Here is a 20,963-nt window from a genome sequence, read left to right as displayed (position 1 = left end):
TAGATCGAAAAAATATTTAATTAGCAAAATAGACATAAAAACCTTAATTAGCAAATAGACCAACTTTTAGTCGAAGTTGACCTATTTTGCTAATATCCTCTTGTTTTATTAACTACATGTTCACCTCGTCATGACAATTTTTTTATATCGCGGGTGTAGTCTCTTATTTTTTATTATACTTTTTTCTTATTTAAAGTTAATGGTGGTCTCCCTTTGAATGCTTAAAATTTAACTATAGTTATAATTTCAAAATATAGTAATGACAATAGAAATTCATTCTATCATACTATACATTTGTTAACTACAAGACAACACTTTCTAAAGAACAATGCACAACTAAATTTACTCCAAGCTTTTTCTAGAAACTTACTTTTTACAATTAAATAGAAAATTATAATTGCATCAAATGTAATTTTCCAATATATATATATATATATATACATAATCATGTTTATAATTTTACATGAGCAAAATAGTTTTGAAATTGATAAAAGTTTGAAATAGACCAAATTTGACATTTAATTAGCAAAATAGATCAACTTTTAGCAAAAATGGTCTATTTTACTAATTAAATACTTTTTCGGTCTATTTTACTAATTAAGTTTTAAAAATGGTCTATGTCAAAGATTTGTCAAATAATAAACAAACAAACACTATGAATTTCATTAAAAGAAAGAAATGAGGAAAACTTTAATTTTTTTATAGTTGTACTATAATAATAATTCAAAAAATGAAAAATTACAAACTATTATGATAATAATTATTAAGAATATTTTATCGTCTAATTAAAAGTTATTCAAGAATAATTTACATAATAGTAAACATTTTATAATCAACAATAATAAGTTTAAAATATATAAACAGTAATTATATTTTCAAAATGCATAAATTATATATTCTTGATTATCACAAATTATGTAAAATTATTTTATCAAAATATCATACCTATAAAATATATTCTCAATTATCCTATATTACAATATACCACGTTAAAAAATTATTTCACTTTACAATTATTAGGCTTTTTGTGAAAATGATCACGGACACCAACAAACGCTAAAAAATCCCTTGATGTAACACCTCGTTTGCCATGAACTTTCCAACAGAAACCCGTAATCTAGCTGTCTCTCTCTCTCTCTCTCTCTCTCTCTCTCTCTAAGACAAGACGACATAGGATTTTGAAGAGGAGTTTATTAATCAATGAACGAACAGGAATTTCAAATAAATGTTATAATTAGTTCCTAATTTGGCGAGCCAAGTAGTTTTTAATAATGTAGTTTCCTTATTGAGCAATATTATCAATCATGAGAGGTCGTATATATACATAATTAAGAGTCCCGTATAAATAACAGTCACACATCAGAGATTGCCATAGTTAAAGTTGGGTTAAATTACACCCAACAGTCAAAAACTTTCAGACTTTTGCAGTGAACCCCACAATAAATTTCAAAATCGCAATAAACCCAATTTAACTTTTGTGTTTTGCAGAAAACCCTCAAAAGTTTCAGCATTTTGCAAATAACCTTTCTTAAATTAGAAAAAGAAACGAAAGGTATTTTAAATTTATTGTGGGTTTTGTATAATTTAACCAAAAGAAGTTCGGGGGTTTTCAAAAAAACTTGGGGTTTAGTGCGACTTGGGAAGTTATTTGGGGTGTGTTGCCCAGTGCTGAAAGTTTTGGGGGTTTAGTGTAATTTACCCTGAAGTTAAACGACTGATCCTGATGTTTGTTTCCAAATCCCAGAAAGATAGTTTGTTTCCAAATACAACAAAAGATGGCGGCCAGTTTCCAAAATAATAATCTTGCGCAGGTGTTATTTCCCAGCAAATTGAAGAAACCCTGATGCTACTATAACTAATTAAAATTAGCAATCCTAATCAGACCCCAAGTAGGAATCCCTCACGCTCCCTTTTTATTTAATGATGATTCTCCCCAGTTAAAGTCGCAGCAAAAATATCAGTAGTCAAGAAGAGCGGGCTAGGGCTTCTTAATTCTTCTTTTTTTTTGTTTCTTTTTCTTTGTGATCAAGAGCTCGGCCAGGTTTTGGTTCAGTCGATCCCAACTGCGCGCGTTGATCCATCAATTCAATGGCATTGGTGGCAGTGGGGGATCAACAAGAGTACTTCTTTGACGTGGGTTTCAAGTTTAAGCCGACCGACGTTGAAATCCTCGATCACTACGTCCGGAGGAGGTTCTCAGGATCCCCCGAACCAAACTTCTTGATAAAGAGCGAAGAAGTCTACGCGTACAAGCCGTGGAAACCTTCGGAAGCTCCATCAGTTTCCGTTCAGCAGGAGATGTATTTCTTTACTTTGAGACGCCCCGCGAGCAAGAAGAGGGTCAGCCGTCGGGTCGACGAAGGAGGTAAATGGGACTGCAAAGTCGCAGAGAAGGCCATCTACAAACAAGAGGTGAGGGACGGGAAGAAGGTGAATGTTTTGGTTGGGTACAGGAATCAGCTGAGTTTCAGGGACGCCGAAAAACGAAAGATGCACGATCAATGGATTATGCACGAGTACCGCGTTGATGAATCGGTGTTGGGGTTTCGGAGTGAGATTCAGGATAAGCTGGTGTTCTGTAAGATCTACAAGAAGAAAGAGTACATAGGGGAGGGAGAGGGAGGCGAGGAGGAGGAGGAAAGATGCGCGAAGAGACAAAGGGTGTGCCCCGAAAACTATGAATCTACCGCAAACGGCATCCCGCCTCCTGCAGCTGAAACTCCATCGTCGTCAACGGGAGGGGCCCATAGTGAGACTTCATCGTCATCATCACCGATACCACTTGCTGCTGTTGACTACGGTGCTTCATATTCGAACTACTTGATTGATGATCATCTCCAATGCCCCGAATTTGACCCCGTGATATCTCTGGACGACTTTGAACTTTCCGCAGCTGCCCTTGCACTACCTGCCGCTGAAACTTCGCCATCGGCATGCATAGTTTCGCCAATATCTCGGTTGATGGATGGGACCCATGATGAACACGAGTTTGCTTCTGCTTCCGTTGCTGCTAATGTCAAAAATGAACCAGATGCAGATCAAACTTCTACAGCGTCACTAGAAGTTGTTCTTGCTTCTGCTGCAGAAGATGATGATGATGCTTTTTATGCAAAGTTATCAGAGGAATTTAACGTTGCTCATCCTGAAATTGCAAATCTAGCGGAAGATTATCCTGCGGATGTCATTACACTCTACCCTGACGCCAGAGACTTTGTTCCGATTGAGTACTTTGACGACTACTTCACTGCAAATGAAGATCGTCATTTGGATCAGACTTTTCTTTTTCAGTCTTCTATATATTGAAATTATGTGTTTATTAGTTGTACTTAAGACTAGATCTGTCGATCTTTTGTTTTATGCTAATAGTTAATTCGAGGTTTCTTACATTTGTACTGCTGTGCTATGGAATTTGATTGCTTGTGTTTCTTAATGTGCATCTCTGTATGAATCTCCAACAATTACAGAATTTCTACATTTTATATATGTTTTAGATATTAAATTACATAAGGTCAGAGAGGAACAATTTGCACTGATGGAGAACTGAAACATTAAATGAAACAGAAGTTTAAACAGAGATTGAATGCTAATTCGGCTGAACACTAAATTATTTTTCGTCATTTTCAAGTTAAATCACTTCGCCACACACAATTTCATAAGGAAAATAGTTTTCATGTTCTCCATAGACTTTTCATCTGCAAAGCTCATTATTAGTTGATAACATACGACTACCTCTGGTGATGCATTGCTAGTTACATGAGGTGTAGATAATATCATCGTATACATACATATGCAAAGGAGAATATAAATCTATTTGACTGTAGATTTAAGCAAGAAATAAGGAATATGTTTGTATGAGTTTATGTAGAAAAATGTCCTTAAGCAATATTGAACATGTTATTTCTCAAGAATTAGTAAAACCCCCAATGTGAAGTTTTCTATTAGTCCCTTTCTCGTAGCATGTTTTCATACCTTACCTCCAAGCTTAATCTATGGAGTTGCGGTGAATGCTAATTTGAGTGGCGTAGGATCTTCAGATGCATACAGGCTTAGTTCATACATACACAACAAAGTATTATCTGAAGTAAGGAGAACTTTGTCAGCATTATATTTCTTATTTTAGTATATACCCGCTCTTATCATTATATTCATCCGCAGTAAGTAGAGCTCTGTCTAAAATTATATTTCTTAATTAATGTTTTACGTACGGAATCCTACTCATACACAAATTAGGATAATAGCGGGGCATATCCTCGAAGGGCGCTATCTGCAGCAACAAACTTTATCAGCTTATTTAGGGGCTGTTTGGTTGCATTTTTTGATGGTGAAAACCTACCACAGTTGTTGTGCGCGGCGGAAGTTCTCGAAGCGACACGAACAATAACTCGAAATAAATCACAACTACTAAGCAAATCACAATCACAGCAAGAACAAACTATTTACGTGGTTCGGCAAGTTACCTACGTCCAAGGAGGGGTGAGTTCTTACTATTAGAAATCAAGAGAATACAAATAGAGTTACAAATCTCACCGATCAAATCCTAAAACAAAGCTCTAGATCTCTCACAAATCTCCCACAATTGGATGCAATTCTTTCCAAAAGACTGCTCAACATCGTCTTTGCTTAACCCTAACTAATTACAATTAGAGTTACATATCAGCTCCAAAACGAGCCGGGTCAAAAACCGAAGCCCAGCCCAAAAACAGTCTGCAGTCGACCGCGACGGTCGACCGCGCAGGTATCGCGGTCGACCGCGGCGGTCGACCGAACACTCCCGACAAAGAACAAATCGGCTACAGGAAACTCATGGTCGACCGCGGTGGTCGATCGAATCAAACGACAGAGCCCAAAAATCCTACAGGGTCTACACGGTCGACCGTGGCAGTCAACTGCCTTCAGCTCCCAGCTCTTCCTGACCCTTGTGCACATTCGCAGTCGACCGCCACTGACTCGTTGTCGACCGCCAGTCTGTCTGGCTGAATTTCTGGGTTGTTTCTTCAGCTGTTTACCAATTCTTCAATTCTTCACCTCGGCGAATGTTTCTACCAAAACTGAACCGACATCAAATCATCCAAAAGTTTCGCAACAAGTCCGGGAACCAAACTAGAGCTGAAACGCGATCTTCCCCATCGAAATCAAACCGGCTGCATCTAAAAGACTGCCTACGTATTCTTTTGCCCAAGGAATCAAGCCGAACGTAGTTTACCCAAATGACCTCCAAAAGCCTCAACACTGAAGAATGTTCAAAAGCTTCAAACAATGACCAAATTTCACTCCTGAAACAACTTTGGTCAACATATCTGTAGGTTTATCGTTCGTGTGGACCTTCTCCAATATGATATCTCCATCATCCAAAACGTCACGAACAAAGTGGAATCTGACATCGATGTGCTTCGTGCGCGCATAATAAACATGGTTCTTCGCCAAATAGATAGCTGGCATACTATCACAATATACCCGAATAGTCTTTTATGCAATCCCCAAGTCCTCCAATAATCCACGCAACCACAAAGCCTCCTTCACAGCTTCAGTCACTGTCATATACTCCGCCTCTGTAGTAGAGAGAGCCACTGTGGACTGAAGTGTATATTGCCAACATACAGGTACACCTGCTAATGTAAAAGCATAACCTGAAGTGGACCGGCGCTTATCAAGATCTCCAGCATAATCTGAATCTATGTAACCAATACAATCCTGTCCATTCTTCTCATCCTTCGTGAATACCAAACCAACATCCACGGTACCTCGAACATACCGTAGAATCCACTTCACAGCCTCCTAATGACCCTTCCCGGGGTCGTGCATGTATCTCGATACCATGCTCACGGCCTGTGATAAATCTGACCTCGTACATACCATCGCATACATCAAGCTACCTACTGCACTGACATATGGGACCTTCGACATATAATCTATGTCCTCAACTGAAACAGACGACATCAACGCTGAAAGCTTGAAGTGGGGAGCCAATGGAGTGCTAACTGCTTTTGCATTTCCATCAAAGCTGAATTTCTTTAACATTCTGCAAATAGCTCTTTTGTGTAAGCTTCAAACTCCCCTTCACCCTATCTCTCTCGATCTCAATACCCAATATCTTCTTTGCCTCTTCAAGATCCTTCATCTCGAATTCGGATGGCAGTTCCTCCTTCAACTTTCGAATAGCTGAAGAATTCTTGGAAGCAATAAGCATATCGTCAACATATAGAAATAAATATATGTGCTCACCATCCTGTAGCTTGTGCATATAAACACATGGGTCATATGTGCTCCTCGTGTACCCATGGCCATTCATAAAGCTGTCGAATCTCTTATACCACTGTCTCGGCGATTGCTTTAAATCATAAAGAGACTTCTTCAGCTTGCAAACCAAATCTTCCTTTCCTACAGCTTTGAATCCTAAGGGTTGTGTCATGTAGATCTCCTCATCTAATCTCCGTATAGAAAGGCTGTCTTCACATCCATCTGGACCAAATCCAAATTCAACTGTGCCACTAATGCCAATAAAATCTGTATCGACGAATGCTTCACAACGGGTGAAAATACCTCATTGTAATCAATGCCCTCAAGCTGTGCATATCCCTTGGCAACCAATCTGGCTTTGAATCGAATGTCCCCAATAGAAGATCTCTCCTTCTTCGCATATACCCACTTGCAACCTATAGCTCTATTACCCTTAGGAATATGTTCAAGTGTCCAAGTGTCTTCTGAAGAGACTGCATCTCCTCCTCCATAGCTTCCCTCCACCTGATCGAATCGGGGCTAGAATCTGCCTCCCTGAATGTGGATGGAACCATATCATCAATGACCTCCACTAATAATGCATATGCGACCATGACATCATTATACCTAGCTGGCCGACGAATCACCCTCCTCGGTTTATCTGCTGCAATGGACCCCTAAACATGACATTGTTCCTGAGTCTCACCTTCCACTGTATCCTCAATTTGGTCGGCTGTCATCCTATCTCCTCCTAGTGTCACCTCTGTAGGAGCCTCGATGGATACAATGCTCTCTGGAGTGGGTGGAGTCACATCATCCTCCACCTGCTGTGATATCTCAATTGTCTGGTCTCCTCCCACCTGCTGAGGGACTCGAAGCCTCATCATGTACGCCTCATCGAATGTGATATCTCTGCTAATAACTATCTTCTTGTCCTGTGGTTCCCATAACTTAAAGTATTTAACTCCATCTCTAAATCCTACAAAGACGGCTTTCCTCGCCCTCGGATTTAATTTACCATCACCGACATAGTAATAAGCTGAACACCCAAATATCCGAAGTGACTTATAGTCACTAGCCACCGAACCAAACCAACACTCTAAAGGAGTCTTCTTGTCTATCGTAGTGCACGGTAACCTATTCACGAGATGGCTCGCATAAACCAACGCCTCGGCCCAAAAGGATCTAGGCAATCCACTCTGCAACATCATGTTAGACCCTAGAGGGGGGTGATTAGGGTCTTATGCTAATCTAATCTGATTTTATGCCAATTAAAACTAATTAACAAGTTATCCTAGCAAGTATAAAATACAACAAGATACATGAGCTAGGATAGGTAATATAAACTAATGAATATATCCTAGCAATGAGATATTACAAATATATGAGTAAGGATATATAAACAACACAAGGGTAAATAATGTAAACAAAGAGGTGGAAAAACTAACTAATGAGACAATGGCGATATGAGCAATGAGCACAAAGATAAATGAACGCCAAAGCACACACAAACACAATCAAATGATCACGAAGTTCGGACCTTCCGTCCTACATCTCCGCTCCCCACTCCCGGGGAGAAATCCACTATCATAACCGGGTTTTCTACGCTTACCCGAATAACATTTACACCTTACACTCGGTTTTCTAGCTAACCGAAAACTTTATAATCACCACTCTTGCAATCACACTCTACACCCTCTCAAGTATTGGAACTAGATGTATCTCCCTTAAGTGCTCGGACAACCTCTCTCTAGGTTCGTCAACCGACGCCACTCCTCTTGGGACGATCCCCGACTCACACCACACACTTCTCTCGATGTACAAGTGTATTACAAAGTGTATCCTCACAATTAGGCTCAATACAATAAATGTTTGTTTTCTACTATGGATGAGAACACAATGAAAGCACACACTCAATTATTACAACTCTCACCAACCCAAATATACTATGTATGAAAATACAATAAGCTCAAGTAGGTGTGTGTAGACAATGAGTGAAATAAAATCTAACTCAAATAGCAAACTAGTAATAATAAGAATATGAAAATCAATAATAAAATTGCTAGAGAAAAGAGTTAGAAAACTTCTCCATAAACACAAAGAAAGGATGATGAAATATTGAAGATGAACTCTTCAACAACTGATGTAAGCTCCTCTTTGTAAAACCCCAAACTTAAAACAAACTAACCAAGCTTAAACTCTTATTAAACTTTTGTTTTAAAAACTTCTTGGTTAATCATGAAAGATGAGAGGAAGGGGGTATATATAGCCTCCCAAAATCTCAGCCAAAACCCCAAAGGAAAAGACCAAAAAACCTAAGAATCAAAAATCTGATTCTGTACCAAAAGGGGGGGGGGGGGGGGGGGGGGGGGGGGAGCCACTTTTGAGCCTGAGAAATTTCCAGAAACTTTGACGGTCGACCGTGGCGGTCGACCGTGGGAATTTTTGAGCTGACGGTCGACCATGGCGGTCGACCGTGAAAGTTGCTGATGGCTCCGCAGGAAAAAACAAAGGCGCGGTCGACCGTGGCGGTAACTGACATATGACAAAACAGGTTTAGAAGCAGTTTGATGATTTTGAAACCCTGTTTAAAAATATCAAATAAATTCTAAAAAATGTAAAACTTTGGAAAATGATTGTAGACATGATAATACACATGCTACAATAACTGGTTTTCAAAAAGGACCTCCTAAATAAAAAATATCATCATTTTACAAAATAGTCCAAAACATGAAAATATGAACATATGAGTTTTGACATTTTAGCTTAACCATGTTTTAAAACAACACAAAATAATTTTATAGACTTGAATAAAGATGTAAACTATTGTTATAATGTGTATGTAAATAAATATAGTATTTTTCACATATACAATAGAATATGAAATATATGAGTATGAATATGAATATATATTTGTTTCATATCTATGAAATTAAACCAAACCAATTTATCCGCGTAAAAACAAACATGTATGAATATAAATATTTATTTATATGCTAGTAAAAACTTTGTTTGTGGATAAACCAAAATCCAAAATGTGTACATATATATAACTTGAATCCAAGAATCCGGTGGCTGAGCTACGACCACTCTGTTGCTCCAAGATGGCTGCACTGATAAAGCTCCTAAGAAAGCACTGCTCCCACCAATCTCCAACCTAAAATCATAGTGGCTGAGGGTATAAATGTCTCGATATAATGAACATCTCAAAGCCACAAGTCCACGACGACACTTCCTACTCAATGCGTCCGCTACAATATTCACTTTTCCTAGATGATATTGAAGTGCAAACTCATAATCTTTTCTCGACCCATCGTCACTGCCTCTGGTTGAGTTCTTTCTGTGAAAAGATATATTTTAAGCTCTGATGATCTGTGAATAATTCAAAGTGTACTCCATACAAATAATGCCTCCACGCCTTTAATGCAAAGACCACTGCTGCTAGCTCCAAGTCATGCGTGGGGTAATTCTATTCATGAGTCCTCAACTGTCTCGAAATATAGGCCACAACACTCTGCGTCTATATCAAAACACCTCCAAGTCCCGATAATGATGGATCAGTGTAGACAACAAAGTCTTATCACTGCTCGAAAGAATCAACACCGGTGCTGCAGTCAACTTAGCCTTCAAAGTCTCAAAGGCCTCCTAGCACTCCGTGCTCCAAATAAACTGCACACCCTTCTTCTTAAGGCGTGTAAGTGGTGTCGCAATTTTCAAAAAATCTTGAATAAACTTTCTGTAGTAGTCCATAGACCTAAGAAGCTACGAATCTCGGTAACGGTCTTCGGCGGCTCCCAATCAAGAACGACCTCCACCTTAGTCGGATCTATTGCAAATGCCTTCTCGGCTGATAACATGGCCTAAAAATCTAACCTCAGATAACCAAAATTCAAACTTGCTAAAATTAGCATACAACTGGTGCTCCCGTAAAGTCTGTAGTGCCAATCACAAATGCTGCTCATGCTCGGCCTCCGACCTCGAAAAAATAAGGATATCATCGATAAACACTATCACAAACTAGTCCAAATATGAAGGGAAAATCTGATTCATCAAATCCATGAATATCACGGGTGCATTGGTCAACCCAAATAGCATGACAAGAAACTCGAAACACCCATATCGAGTCAGAAATACGGTCTTAGGAACATCCATCTTCTGAACCCGCAACTGATGATAACCGGAACGAAGATCTATTTTTGAGAAATATTATGCTCCCTTCAACTGGTTGAATAAGTCATCAATCCTTGGTAGTGGATACCTATTCTGGATAGTGACCTTGTTCAACTCATAATAATCGATGCACAATCGCATGCTCCCATCCTTCTTCTTCACGAAAAGGATCGGCACCCCGTACGGATTAAACCCTGAGACAACAACTCATCTAACTGGATCTGGAGGTCCCTTATCTCCACAGACGCCATATGATAAGGTGCTCGGAAAATCGGTGTGGTGCCTGGCTGTAACTCTATGTAAAACTTGACCTCTCTTAATGGAGGTAAACCTAGTATGTCTTGGAAGACATCCTAATACTCTGAGACCACTCGCATCTCACTCAAATCTGCACCCCGATCTCACAACATCACATTCTCAATGTATGCCAGAAATGACTTTGTAATATGGTTCCCCCGTGAGGTCGCTACCACCAACTCAGATCCATCACTAGCTCGCAAGCTGACTGTTTTTGCAAAACAGTCGATACTCACATGGTAGGAAGATAACCAATCCATACTAAGGATAACTTAGAACTCAGACATATGTAACACGATCAAATCAATCACGAACTCAGAATTGTCTAAGCTGACAACACATCTCCTACAAACACTCTCTAAAAGAGACACCTCTCCTAAAGGAGTAGATACAGTTAACAGAATATCTAACGGCTGCACTACAAGCTGAAGTCTAACCATAAACTCATAGGAGATGAAGGAATGCGAAGCGCAAGAATCAAAAAGAATACATGCTGGAAAGGAGTTCACAAGAAACGTACATTCCACCATGGCCCCGCTCGCATCATGGTCATGAGGAATGGCTGCATATACTCTACCAGTAGACGAAGGCTGCTGCGATGCATCGCCTGGAGCGTATGGGACTATCTATCCCTGCTGGACCTCCTGAATAGATCGAACATGTCCCTCAATCCACGGGACTACTGGCGGTTCCTCAATCCTCAATTGCTGGCTCTGGCCTCAGCCCTGAGCATGGTGCTGCTGCTGCTGATGATAATTCTTACCCTGCTGGCCTAATGAAGGTGCTCTATGACACTTGGATGCTTGGTATCCAAATTTGTTGCAATTGTAACGAGTCCCCTAAAACCTATGTTGCTGCTGTGCCCTCTGATCATGTTGATGTTCCTTCTTATGGGGACCCTGCTGATGTGGACCCTTACCCTGTTGTTGGGGTCCTCCTAGTCCTGTAAAAGGTCTCTTACCTTTACCTTTATCCTTGGGCTGTCCTGATTTAACATTTCCATCCTTGCCTTTTAGGAACATAGCTGAGTTTGTCTCCTGAGCCATGACGGCATCCGCTACCTCCCGCACTGATTGAAATCTTCATGATATCAGATATTAATGTAAACCTAGGCGAAGCCCCATCATAAACATTTGAGCCTGCCACTCCTCGGTGTGCCACATGCCCGTGAATCTAAGTAGTGTCATAAATTTACTCCTAAAGTCCGTCACGGACATATCCCCCTGCTCCAACCGGACTAGCTCCAACTCCTTCCCGACTTTCGTTGCAGCTAACATATACTGCTCGTCGAAGAAGTATACAAAAGTCTCCCACGAAACTGGCATCCTCTGCTCTGGAGTGAAACGAAGCTGGCATATCCAAAATGTTGCTCACATCTTCCTTCCATTTGTGTGCAGTAATGGAATCCGATGAACCATGAAACTCTGGTGCCTTCAACTTCTGAAATCTCTCTACCAGACGAAGCTAAGTCTCTTTCTCAACAGCTCCATCATCAACTGGTGGTGGTAGTGGTGTATCTATCGGTGTCTCCTCTGGTGTCACCTCCCGAATGGGCGTCTCCTCCTTAATGGGTGCCTCCTGCTGAGCTTGATTTACTAACGGATCCTCAATCGCTGCTAGCCGAGTGGCCAAAGGTGCTATAAGATCCACTAAGTACTGCGAAGCCTGCTGCGGTTCAGGCTCTCTATCATCTTGCTCAGCTCCCTGAGCACGAGTACCTCTGCGTCCACGTCTTCTTCCTAACATCTATAAGTTTCAAAGTAGAACTTATTAATAGGATCTCAAGCATAAATATTATAACATATATCAATAGGAAAATAGTATCACTTATCACCCGCAATATGCTTTATAGCTCAAGCAAGTAGTTCATCATAAAAAAATAATTTGTAATTTTCACATATATATAATACGTCCTCACTCATACTAGGAATTTCTAGCGGACTCTATATATGATTCCTAGGAAACTCTATCCTAGCTCCATAATATGACACATAGATAATCCTAAAGATATTAGAACCTAGAGTTTTGATACCAACTGTGACGCCCCAGGGTTCACATAAGGCTGCAGTCCAAGGTGAAACCCGGATTGTCAAACCTGCCAAGCACCAACACCATGCTATTACATGTTTCACCATCACAATTACTTATCTCTCTAGTAGAATCAACAAATTGGTGAAGGTACAAAATAGGCAAATAATGGAAATAGTACAAGAATAGAATATACATAGAAGAAATATATGAGAAATAATCAACAAATGAGCCCAACTGAAATAGAATAAGAATATCTCTAAACTGTAATAAATATATCATGTCTCAAAATAAAGAGTCAAAAGGAATCTCTCTAAGGCACTCAGCCTCTACAAAATAAAATACAAGTCTAGCGTCTGATAATAAACAAATATAACTGGAATTCTGAAATAGCTACAAATATAAGTAACTAGATGTAATCCCATCAACCAGCAACTCTCTGTACGCCGGACTCACTACCTGAAAGGGGGGAAAACAACGAGCGTCAAAGTGCTAGAGAGATCATCTCCACCGCCCCCAGGGGGAAGGGGTTGGAGTATATAAGAAAATAGAGTTAGTATATATAAGTATAAAATCATTCAAATAACTCCATATATAGATTGGTATTTAGAAATCCACAACACGAGAATTAGTGCGTCGAGCGAAATAATCCAAATAAGAAAACCCTTATGTATATATCATGTCTCAAATTGTAAATCTCTAAATACCATTTCTAATTCTATGAATAAAATACATCACATAAAAGAAAAATACTCCAAACATTAACCATAATGAGCCAATGTCACCTCTCGAACTACTCTCGGGTAAAGAGAACCAAGCTCTGATACCAATTGTTAGACCCTAGAGGGGGGTGATTAGGGTCTTATGCTAATCTAATCCGATTTTATGCTAATTAAAACTAATTAATAAGTTATCCTAGCAAGTATAAAATACAACAAGATACATGAACTAGGATAGGCAATATAAACTAATGAATATATCCTAGCAATGAGATATTACAAATATATGAGCAAGGGTATATAAACAACACAAGGGTAAATAATGTAAACAAAGAGGTGGACAAACTAACTAATGAGACAATGACGATATGAGCAATGAGCACAAATATAAATGAACGCTAAAGCACACACAAACACAATCAAATAATTACGAAGTTCGGACCTTCGGTCCTACGTCTCCGCTCCCCACTCTCGGGGAGAAATCCACTATCACAATCAGGTTTTCTATGCTTATCCGAATAATATTTACACCTCACACTCGGTTTTCGGATACAACCTCTTCCTAGGTTCGTCAACCGACGTCGCTCCTCTTGGGACGATCTCCGACTCACACCACACACTTCTCTCGGTGTACAAGTGTATTACAAAGTGTATTCTCACAATTAGGCTCAATATAATAAATGTTTGTTCTCTACTATGGATGAGAACACAATGAAAGCTCACACTCAATTGTTACAACTCTCACCAACCTAAATATACTATGTAGGATACAACCTCTTCCTAGGTTCGTCAACCGACGTCGCTCCTCTTGGGACGATCTCCGACTCACACCACACACTTCTCTCGGTGTACAAGTGTATTACAAAGTGTATTCTCACAATTAGGCTCAATATAATAAATGTTTGTTCTCTACTATGGATGAGAACACAATGAAAGCTCACACTCAATTGTTACAACTCTCACCAACCTAAATATACTATGTATGAAAATACAATAAGCTTAAGTGGGTGTGTGTAGATAATGAGTGAAATAAAAGCTAACTCAAATAGCAAACTAGTAATAATAAGAATATAAAAATCAATAATAAAATTGTTAGAAAAAAGAGTTAGAAAACTTCTCTATAAACACAAAGAAAGGATGATGAAATATTAAAGATGAACTCTTCAACAACTGATGTAAGCTCCTTTTCGACCGCGAGCCACTTTCGAGCCTGAGAAATTTCCAGAAACTTTGACGGTCGACCGTGGCGATCGACCGTGGGAATTTTCGAGCTGACGGTCGACCGTAGCGGTCGACCGCAAAAGTTACTGATGGCTCTGCAAGAAAAAACAAAGGCGCAAATCTCACGGTCGACCGCGAGCCACTTTCGAGCCTGAGAAATTTCCAGAAACTTTGACGGTCGACCGTGGCGATCGACCGTGGGAATTTTCGAGCTGACGGTCGACCGTAGCGGTCGACCGCAAAAGTTACTGATGGCTCTGCAAGAAAAAACAAAGGCGCGGTCGACTGTGGTGGTCGACCGTAAACTGACATATGACAAAACAGGTTTAGAAGCAGTTTGATGATTTTGAAACCCTGTTTAAAAATATCAAATAAATTCTAAAAAATATAAAACTTTAGAAAATGATTGTAGACATGATAATACACATGCTACAATAACTGGTTTTCAAAAAGGATCTCCCAAATAAAAAATATCATCCTTTTGCAAAATAGTCCAAAACATGAAAATATGAACATATGAGTTTTGACATTTTAGCTTAACCATGTTTTGAAACAATACAAAATAATTTTATAGACTTGAAGAAAGATGTAAACTATTGTTATAAATTCTATAAACAATAAATATAGTATTTTCACAAATAAAATAGAATATGAAACATATGAGTATGAATATGAATATATATATTTGTTTCATATCTATGAAATTAAACCAAACCAATTTATCCACGTAAAAACAAACATGTATGAATATAAATATTTATTTATATGCTAGTAAAAACTTTGTTTGTGGATAGTAAAATGTGTGTGTGTATATTATATTGAGCTTAAGGTACTAACACACATAATATAAACTCCTAAACTAAATTACCCAAGCTTGTGATCTTCAACAAAGCTCTATCTTGGTACACTTGCGGATGAAGCTTGGACTTAAATCTTTAACTTGAATAGCGTAGCTTCAACCACAATTCCTCCAACCTCTATTGGATATGATCGTGAATGCGCAATTCCATCCATCCTCCAACATGTTGCTTGCCTAGAATAAATACGAAAACACAAACACTAGACAAACAACATTAGAAGTAAATTATTTGTTAAACATCATCAAAACAAGAAGGCCAACAATCTCCCCCTTTTTAATGATGACAAACAATTTACAAAAAGGATATATGCATGAAGGAAAATGAATATACAATATTATAATTATCATATATGCATGAAGGAAAATGAATATACAATATTATAATTATCATGCATAATAAGGAAAGAATATACTCATAATATTTCTCCCCCTTTGACAACATAAAAAAGGGGAAAACCATATAGATGAAAGAGAGCGAAAGCTCCCCCTACCTATAAGCATGGGTGAGTATAACACATAGAAAGATATAGGGATTGCTCCTCCTATCAAAATGCCTTAATGAATATATGCAATGAATGCTAAGTCATACATATGTGAGCAAGCAAGAAACATGCTAAACACAACTCATATACAAAAAGACAATAAGAACACATATGAATATATCCAGATGAACATAGTGTCTCATATCAAAGAAGGTAAAAACCGTGTATAAGAGTAGATTTATGAAATAAAAAGAGAAGGAACATGAATATAAACTCTTAAACTAAATTACCCAAGCTTGTGATCTTCAACGAAGCTCTATCTTGGTACACTTGCGGATAAAGCTTGAACTTGAATCTTTAACTTGAATAGCGTAGCTTCAACCACAATTCCTCCAACCTCCATTGGATATGATCATGAATGTACAATTCCATACATCCTCCAATATGTTGTTTGCCTAGAATAAATACAAAAACACAAACACTAGACAAACAACATTAGAAGTAAATTGTTTGTTAAACATCATCAAAACAAGAAGGCCAACACATCATACATCGTACCTTCTCCAGCAAGGTACGGTTCAATCTCTCAGCCACTCCGTTCTGTTGTGGTGTCTCTCGAACTGTGAAGTGTCTTCTAATATCGTGATCCCGATAAAATTATAGAAACGGATCACTCTTTTACTATCCACAGTTATCTGAACATAGAGTCTTCACCTTTCTACCTATCTGCAACTCCACTTTCTTTTTCCACTCCACAAAAATATCCAGGACCTAATGTTTATGCTTCATAGGGTATACCCAATTCCTCCTGGAACAGTCATCAATGAAAGTGACAAAATAGTTGGCCCCGCCAGGAGATGTGTTCTTGGAAGGATCACAAACATCTGTGTGAATGTAATCTAATGTACCTCGAGTATTGTGAACAGTGGTGCTAAACTTCACTCTAGTCTTCTTCCCGAGTACGCAGTACTCACACAGCTCCATCTTGCGGGTCTTAGCACCTTTAATAGCCCTTGTTTCCCAATGACTGTAGGAACTTATCACCTGTGTGTCCAAGTCTCATGTTCCATAAAGTGGTAGTGTCCTCTTCTGTAGTGATAGAAGCTGCCAGACCCCCTGTAACTGTCTTGCCCTTCAAGTAGTATAGGTTGTTTTCCCTGACACCTCGCATCACCACCATAGAACCCTTCGTGACCTTCACTGTAGTATCCTCTAAGATCACTCTATATTCAGTTGCCTCCAAAGTCCCAAGAAAAATTATATTCTTCATCAACTGTGGCACGAACCTCACTTTCTTCAACTCCCTAATCACTCTGTCATGCATCCTAATCCGGACTGAACTAATACCACCAATAGGACATATGTGGTCATTACCCATAAGCATGATATCCTCTCTCTCCAGCTCCTCAAAGCTAGAGAACCAATCCCTCCTAGGGCATATATGATATGTAGCTCCCGAATCCATCATCCACTCCGTAGAATCAGCATAGCAAACCGACGGTAGTGCAGGGCATGAGTAGCCCGAAGAATCTGAATCTGAATGCTTACCAATAGCTTTTACAACATTCACTTCTGAAGCCTGTGTAGCTTTCCCTTTGTTCTTCCCGGCTTTTTCTTTCCACTTTGGGCAGTCAATCTTCCAATGTCCTTCTTCTTTATAATACCGACATTGATTTCTACCAACACTCTTATAGGCACTCCTATTCTTTGGATTTGAGTGGTTGAACTGGTGACGGTTTGGATCACGACCTCGAACAGCTAATGCATCTCCCGATACCTTCTCGGAGGGTTCACCATCACTCTTCCTCAACTCATAATTCACCAAATCTGAGGTCACCTTCTTATAGCTAACTGTAGTTCTTCCATTGATCATAGTTAGAACAAATGTACCATAATCATTCTCAGGCAACGAACACAAAAGTAACATCGCTTTGTCTTCATCCTCAACTATGATGTCCACATTGGCCATATCTGAAAGTAGCTTCATGAAATTATTGACATGCTCCCTGATGGAAACTCCCCTTTTCATCTTAAACTGGTAAAACCTCTTCTTCAAGTAAAGTCGATTCTCAATGCTCTTCATAAGATACTTCTCATTGAGTGTTTCCTACATCTTCTTCGCCGACGTCTCATTCATAACATCATAAATAAGATCCGACGTCAAGCATGACCTAATAATACCACAAGCTCTACTGTTCATCTTCCTCCAAACCTTATCCTCCATATCAGCGGGTTTTTCTTTTAACTCAAGAGTCTCCTCTAAATTATGTGCATCCAAGGCGTCCATCACCTGACACCTCCACAATCCGAAATTGATCTTGCCATCGAACTTCGGAATATTAATCTTCGTGTTATTGATGCTCAGACTCTGTATCGCCTTAGTAAGAGACGAACCTGATGTGTTTGCTTCTCCCATATTGTCGATCTAACTCTTCAGATAGGAATCTTCACCGAATCCTTCGGACAAGCTTAAAGCTCTGATACCAATTGTTGTACGCGGCAGAAGTTCTCGAAGAGACACGAACAATAACTCGAGATAAATCACAACTACTAAGCAAATCACAATCACAGTAAGAACAAACTATTTACGTGGTTCGGCAAGTTGCCTACGTCCACGGGGGCAAGGAGGGGGGGTTCTTACTATTAGAAATCAAGAGAATACAAATAGAGTTATAAATCTCACCGATCAAACCCTAAAACAATGCTCTAGATCTCTCACAAATCTCCCACAACTGGATACAGTAATTCTTTCCAAAAGACTGCTCAAAATCGTCTTTAATTAACCCTAACTAATTATAATTAGAGTTATATATCAGCTCTAAAACGAACCGGGTCAAAAACCAAAGCCCAGCCCAAAAACAGTCTGAGGTCGATCGCGACGGTCGACCGAACACTTCCGACAGAGAACAAATTGACTACAGGAAACTCACGGTCGACCGTGGCGGTCGACCGAACCAAACGACAGAGCCCAAAAATCCTACAGGGTCCACGCGGTCGACCGTGGCGGTCGACCGTGGCGGTCGACCGCCTTCAGCTCCCAGCTCTTCCTGACCCTTGTGCACGTTCGCGGTCGACCGGCGCTGACTCGCGGTCGACCGCCAGTGTGCCTGGCTGAATTTTTGGGTTGTTTCTTCAGCTGTTTGCTAATTCTTCAACAGTGTCAGAACTGTGGCAGACTTTCACCCAAAAAGAGGCGATTTTTGGTGAAAGCCTACCACAGTTCTGACACTGTGGCAAGGTTTCCCCATCAAAAAAAGGAAAACAAACATCCCCTTAGTGTCTCATAGGATCCTATCCAGGGTGGAAAATATCCTTCTTAATTGACCCAACCAATTCTCCTAGGCATAAATTCAGGGCTAGTTGAGTATTGCTTTTTTTATAGTGGTTCTGTTTTTTTTATAAGTAGTTAGTAATGGTGTTTGGTAAAAGTTTCTTTTACATGCTTACTAAAATTTCTTCTGCTTTTAAGAAGGCACGTTTAGAAGCAACATCAGAATGCTTTTAAAAGCAGCTTCTGTTTTTTTCAGTTTATATATCTTACATGATCTTTATCTTTTGATGTTGATTTGATAAGCATTGTTTTGCCAAACACCTTAACTGTTTTTGTAAGTAGCTTTTGATATATGATCACCAAACGATTATTTTCATCAGTTTATATTTCTATAAGCTACTTATATAAACAATTTATGATCTGTTCCAGTAATATCAAACTGGCCATTAGTCCCATTTCACCACTAATTATATAATCTTATCACTTTATAAATTTGTGCATTCAATTATTTCTATCTTTGTACCACATCAGGATTGTTTAGTTTGCCAAAAAAAGAAAAAAAAAGAAAAAAAAAAGAAAAAGTACTATCGTAATTTCAATTTGTAATGACAATATAGTTGTAATTTTCTATTTTGCTGCAATTCCAATCTCTTTGTAGTTGCAATTAAAAAAATAAATCTTTCTTTTGCAAAACTGACTTCTTATCAATTTGAACATACCAGAAAAGCAAAAAAAGAATAATTTTTTATGCTCCCCATAGATTCATGGGTTTATGCTCCCTAAATGAACTCTAAAAGAAATTAATACTAGCAGAATTGACCTGCATGATTCCTCAGCATCTGTGTAAAAAGAATAGCTAAAAAATAGAGTAAGCATTTTGTTTAAAAATGCATTACACACTTAACTAATTTGAAGCAAAATATAGCAAGTTAAGACTTAATATAACAACTTATGTCAATACCAGACTGCAAACATATAAAACGAGCTTAAAATTAATTTTTTGAAGTAATCTAGATCTGCGGTGATTGAGGAAGTTGGTGGACTTTATAGTAAATGGTGTAAAAATCTTTTTCGAGAAGTGCTAGTTAATAAATAAAAGAGAGGAAAACTTTGGGTTTATAGCCAAAAAATCTTATCTACACTCATGATTTCATAACACTATAGTGTGAATAAGCCTAAATATAATGGTTAAAATATTTAGTTACATCCTACACCTTACCACTTATAAACATTATAGCAAGTGATTAAAATGAAGAGGAAACAGTGAAGTTCAGTAAATAACGGAGGACGGTTTTGAGTTTGGTCCGATCAATCGCGAATGGCGTAGTGGTCGACCGCGAACATGCACGAACACAGGAAAAATCTCTGAACTTTTTGCGGTCGACCGCGAGTAGAACGGTGGTCGACCGCAAGACCCTGAGTGGTTTTTTATTCTCTGTCAATTGACCACGGTTGACCGCGACTAACGCGGCGGTCGACCGCGATGCGGTTTTGGGCCTGGGCTTGGTTTCCTGTTCTGATTGGGTTTTCTATTTGATATAAATAGAAATATATTTTGTTTAGGGTTTTCTATTGTTCCAATTGCCAGAATTGGATTTTGGGGTAGCTTGAAAGTGATTTTGAGCACAACAAAGAGAGATCTTTCTGAGCAATTGTTTGAGGGTTTAGTTTGTGAGATTTGAGAGATTTGTTTGAGAGGT

General features: G+C 38.9%; 1 protein-coding gene across 1 annotated transcript; it reads left to right on the top strand.

The window, feature by feature from the left end:
• On the top strand, positions 1,974-3,370 carry LOC109850166 (NAC transcription factor 32-like). The gene has a single exon (XM_020420114.1). It carries the CDS (start codon positions 2,089-2,091, stop codon positions 3,301-3,303), a length of 1,215 nt encoding a protein of 404 aa, XP_020275703.1. The 5' UTR covers positions 1,974-2,088; the 3' UTR covers positions 3,304-3,370.

The sequence above is a fragment of the Asparagus officinalis genome, chromosome 7 (genome assembly GCF_001876935.1).
Source record: "Asparagus officinalis chromosome 7, Aspof.V1, whole genome shotgun sequence".
Classification (NCBI taxonomy): Eukaryota; Viridiplantae; Streptophyta; class Magnoliopsida; order Asparagales; family Asparagaceae; genus Asparagus; species Asparagus officinalis.
Note: the sequence above shows the minus strand (reverse complement) of the source record. Positions and strands in the feature narration are given on the sequence as shown.

Coding starts and splice junctions, on each gene's coding strand:
- LOC109850166 (XM_020420114.1), top strand. CDS start 2,089: ATGGCATTGGTGGCAGTGGGGGATCAACAAGAGTACTTCTTTGACGTG.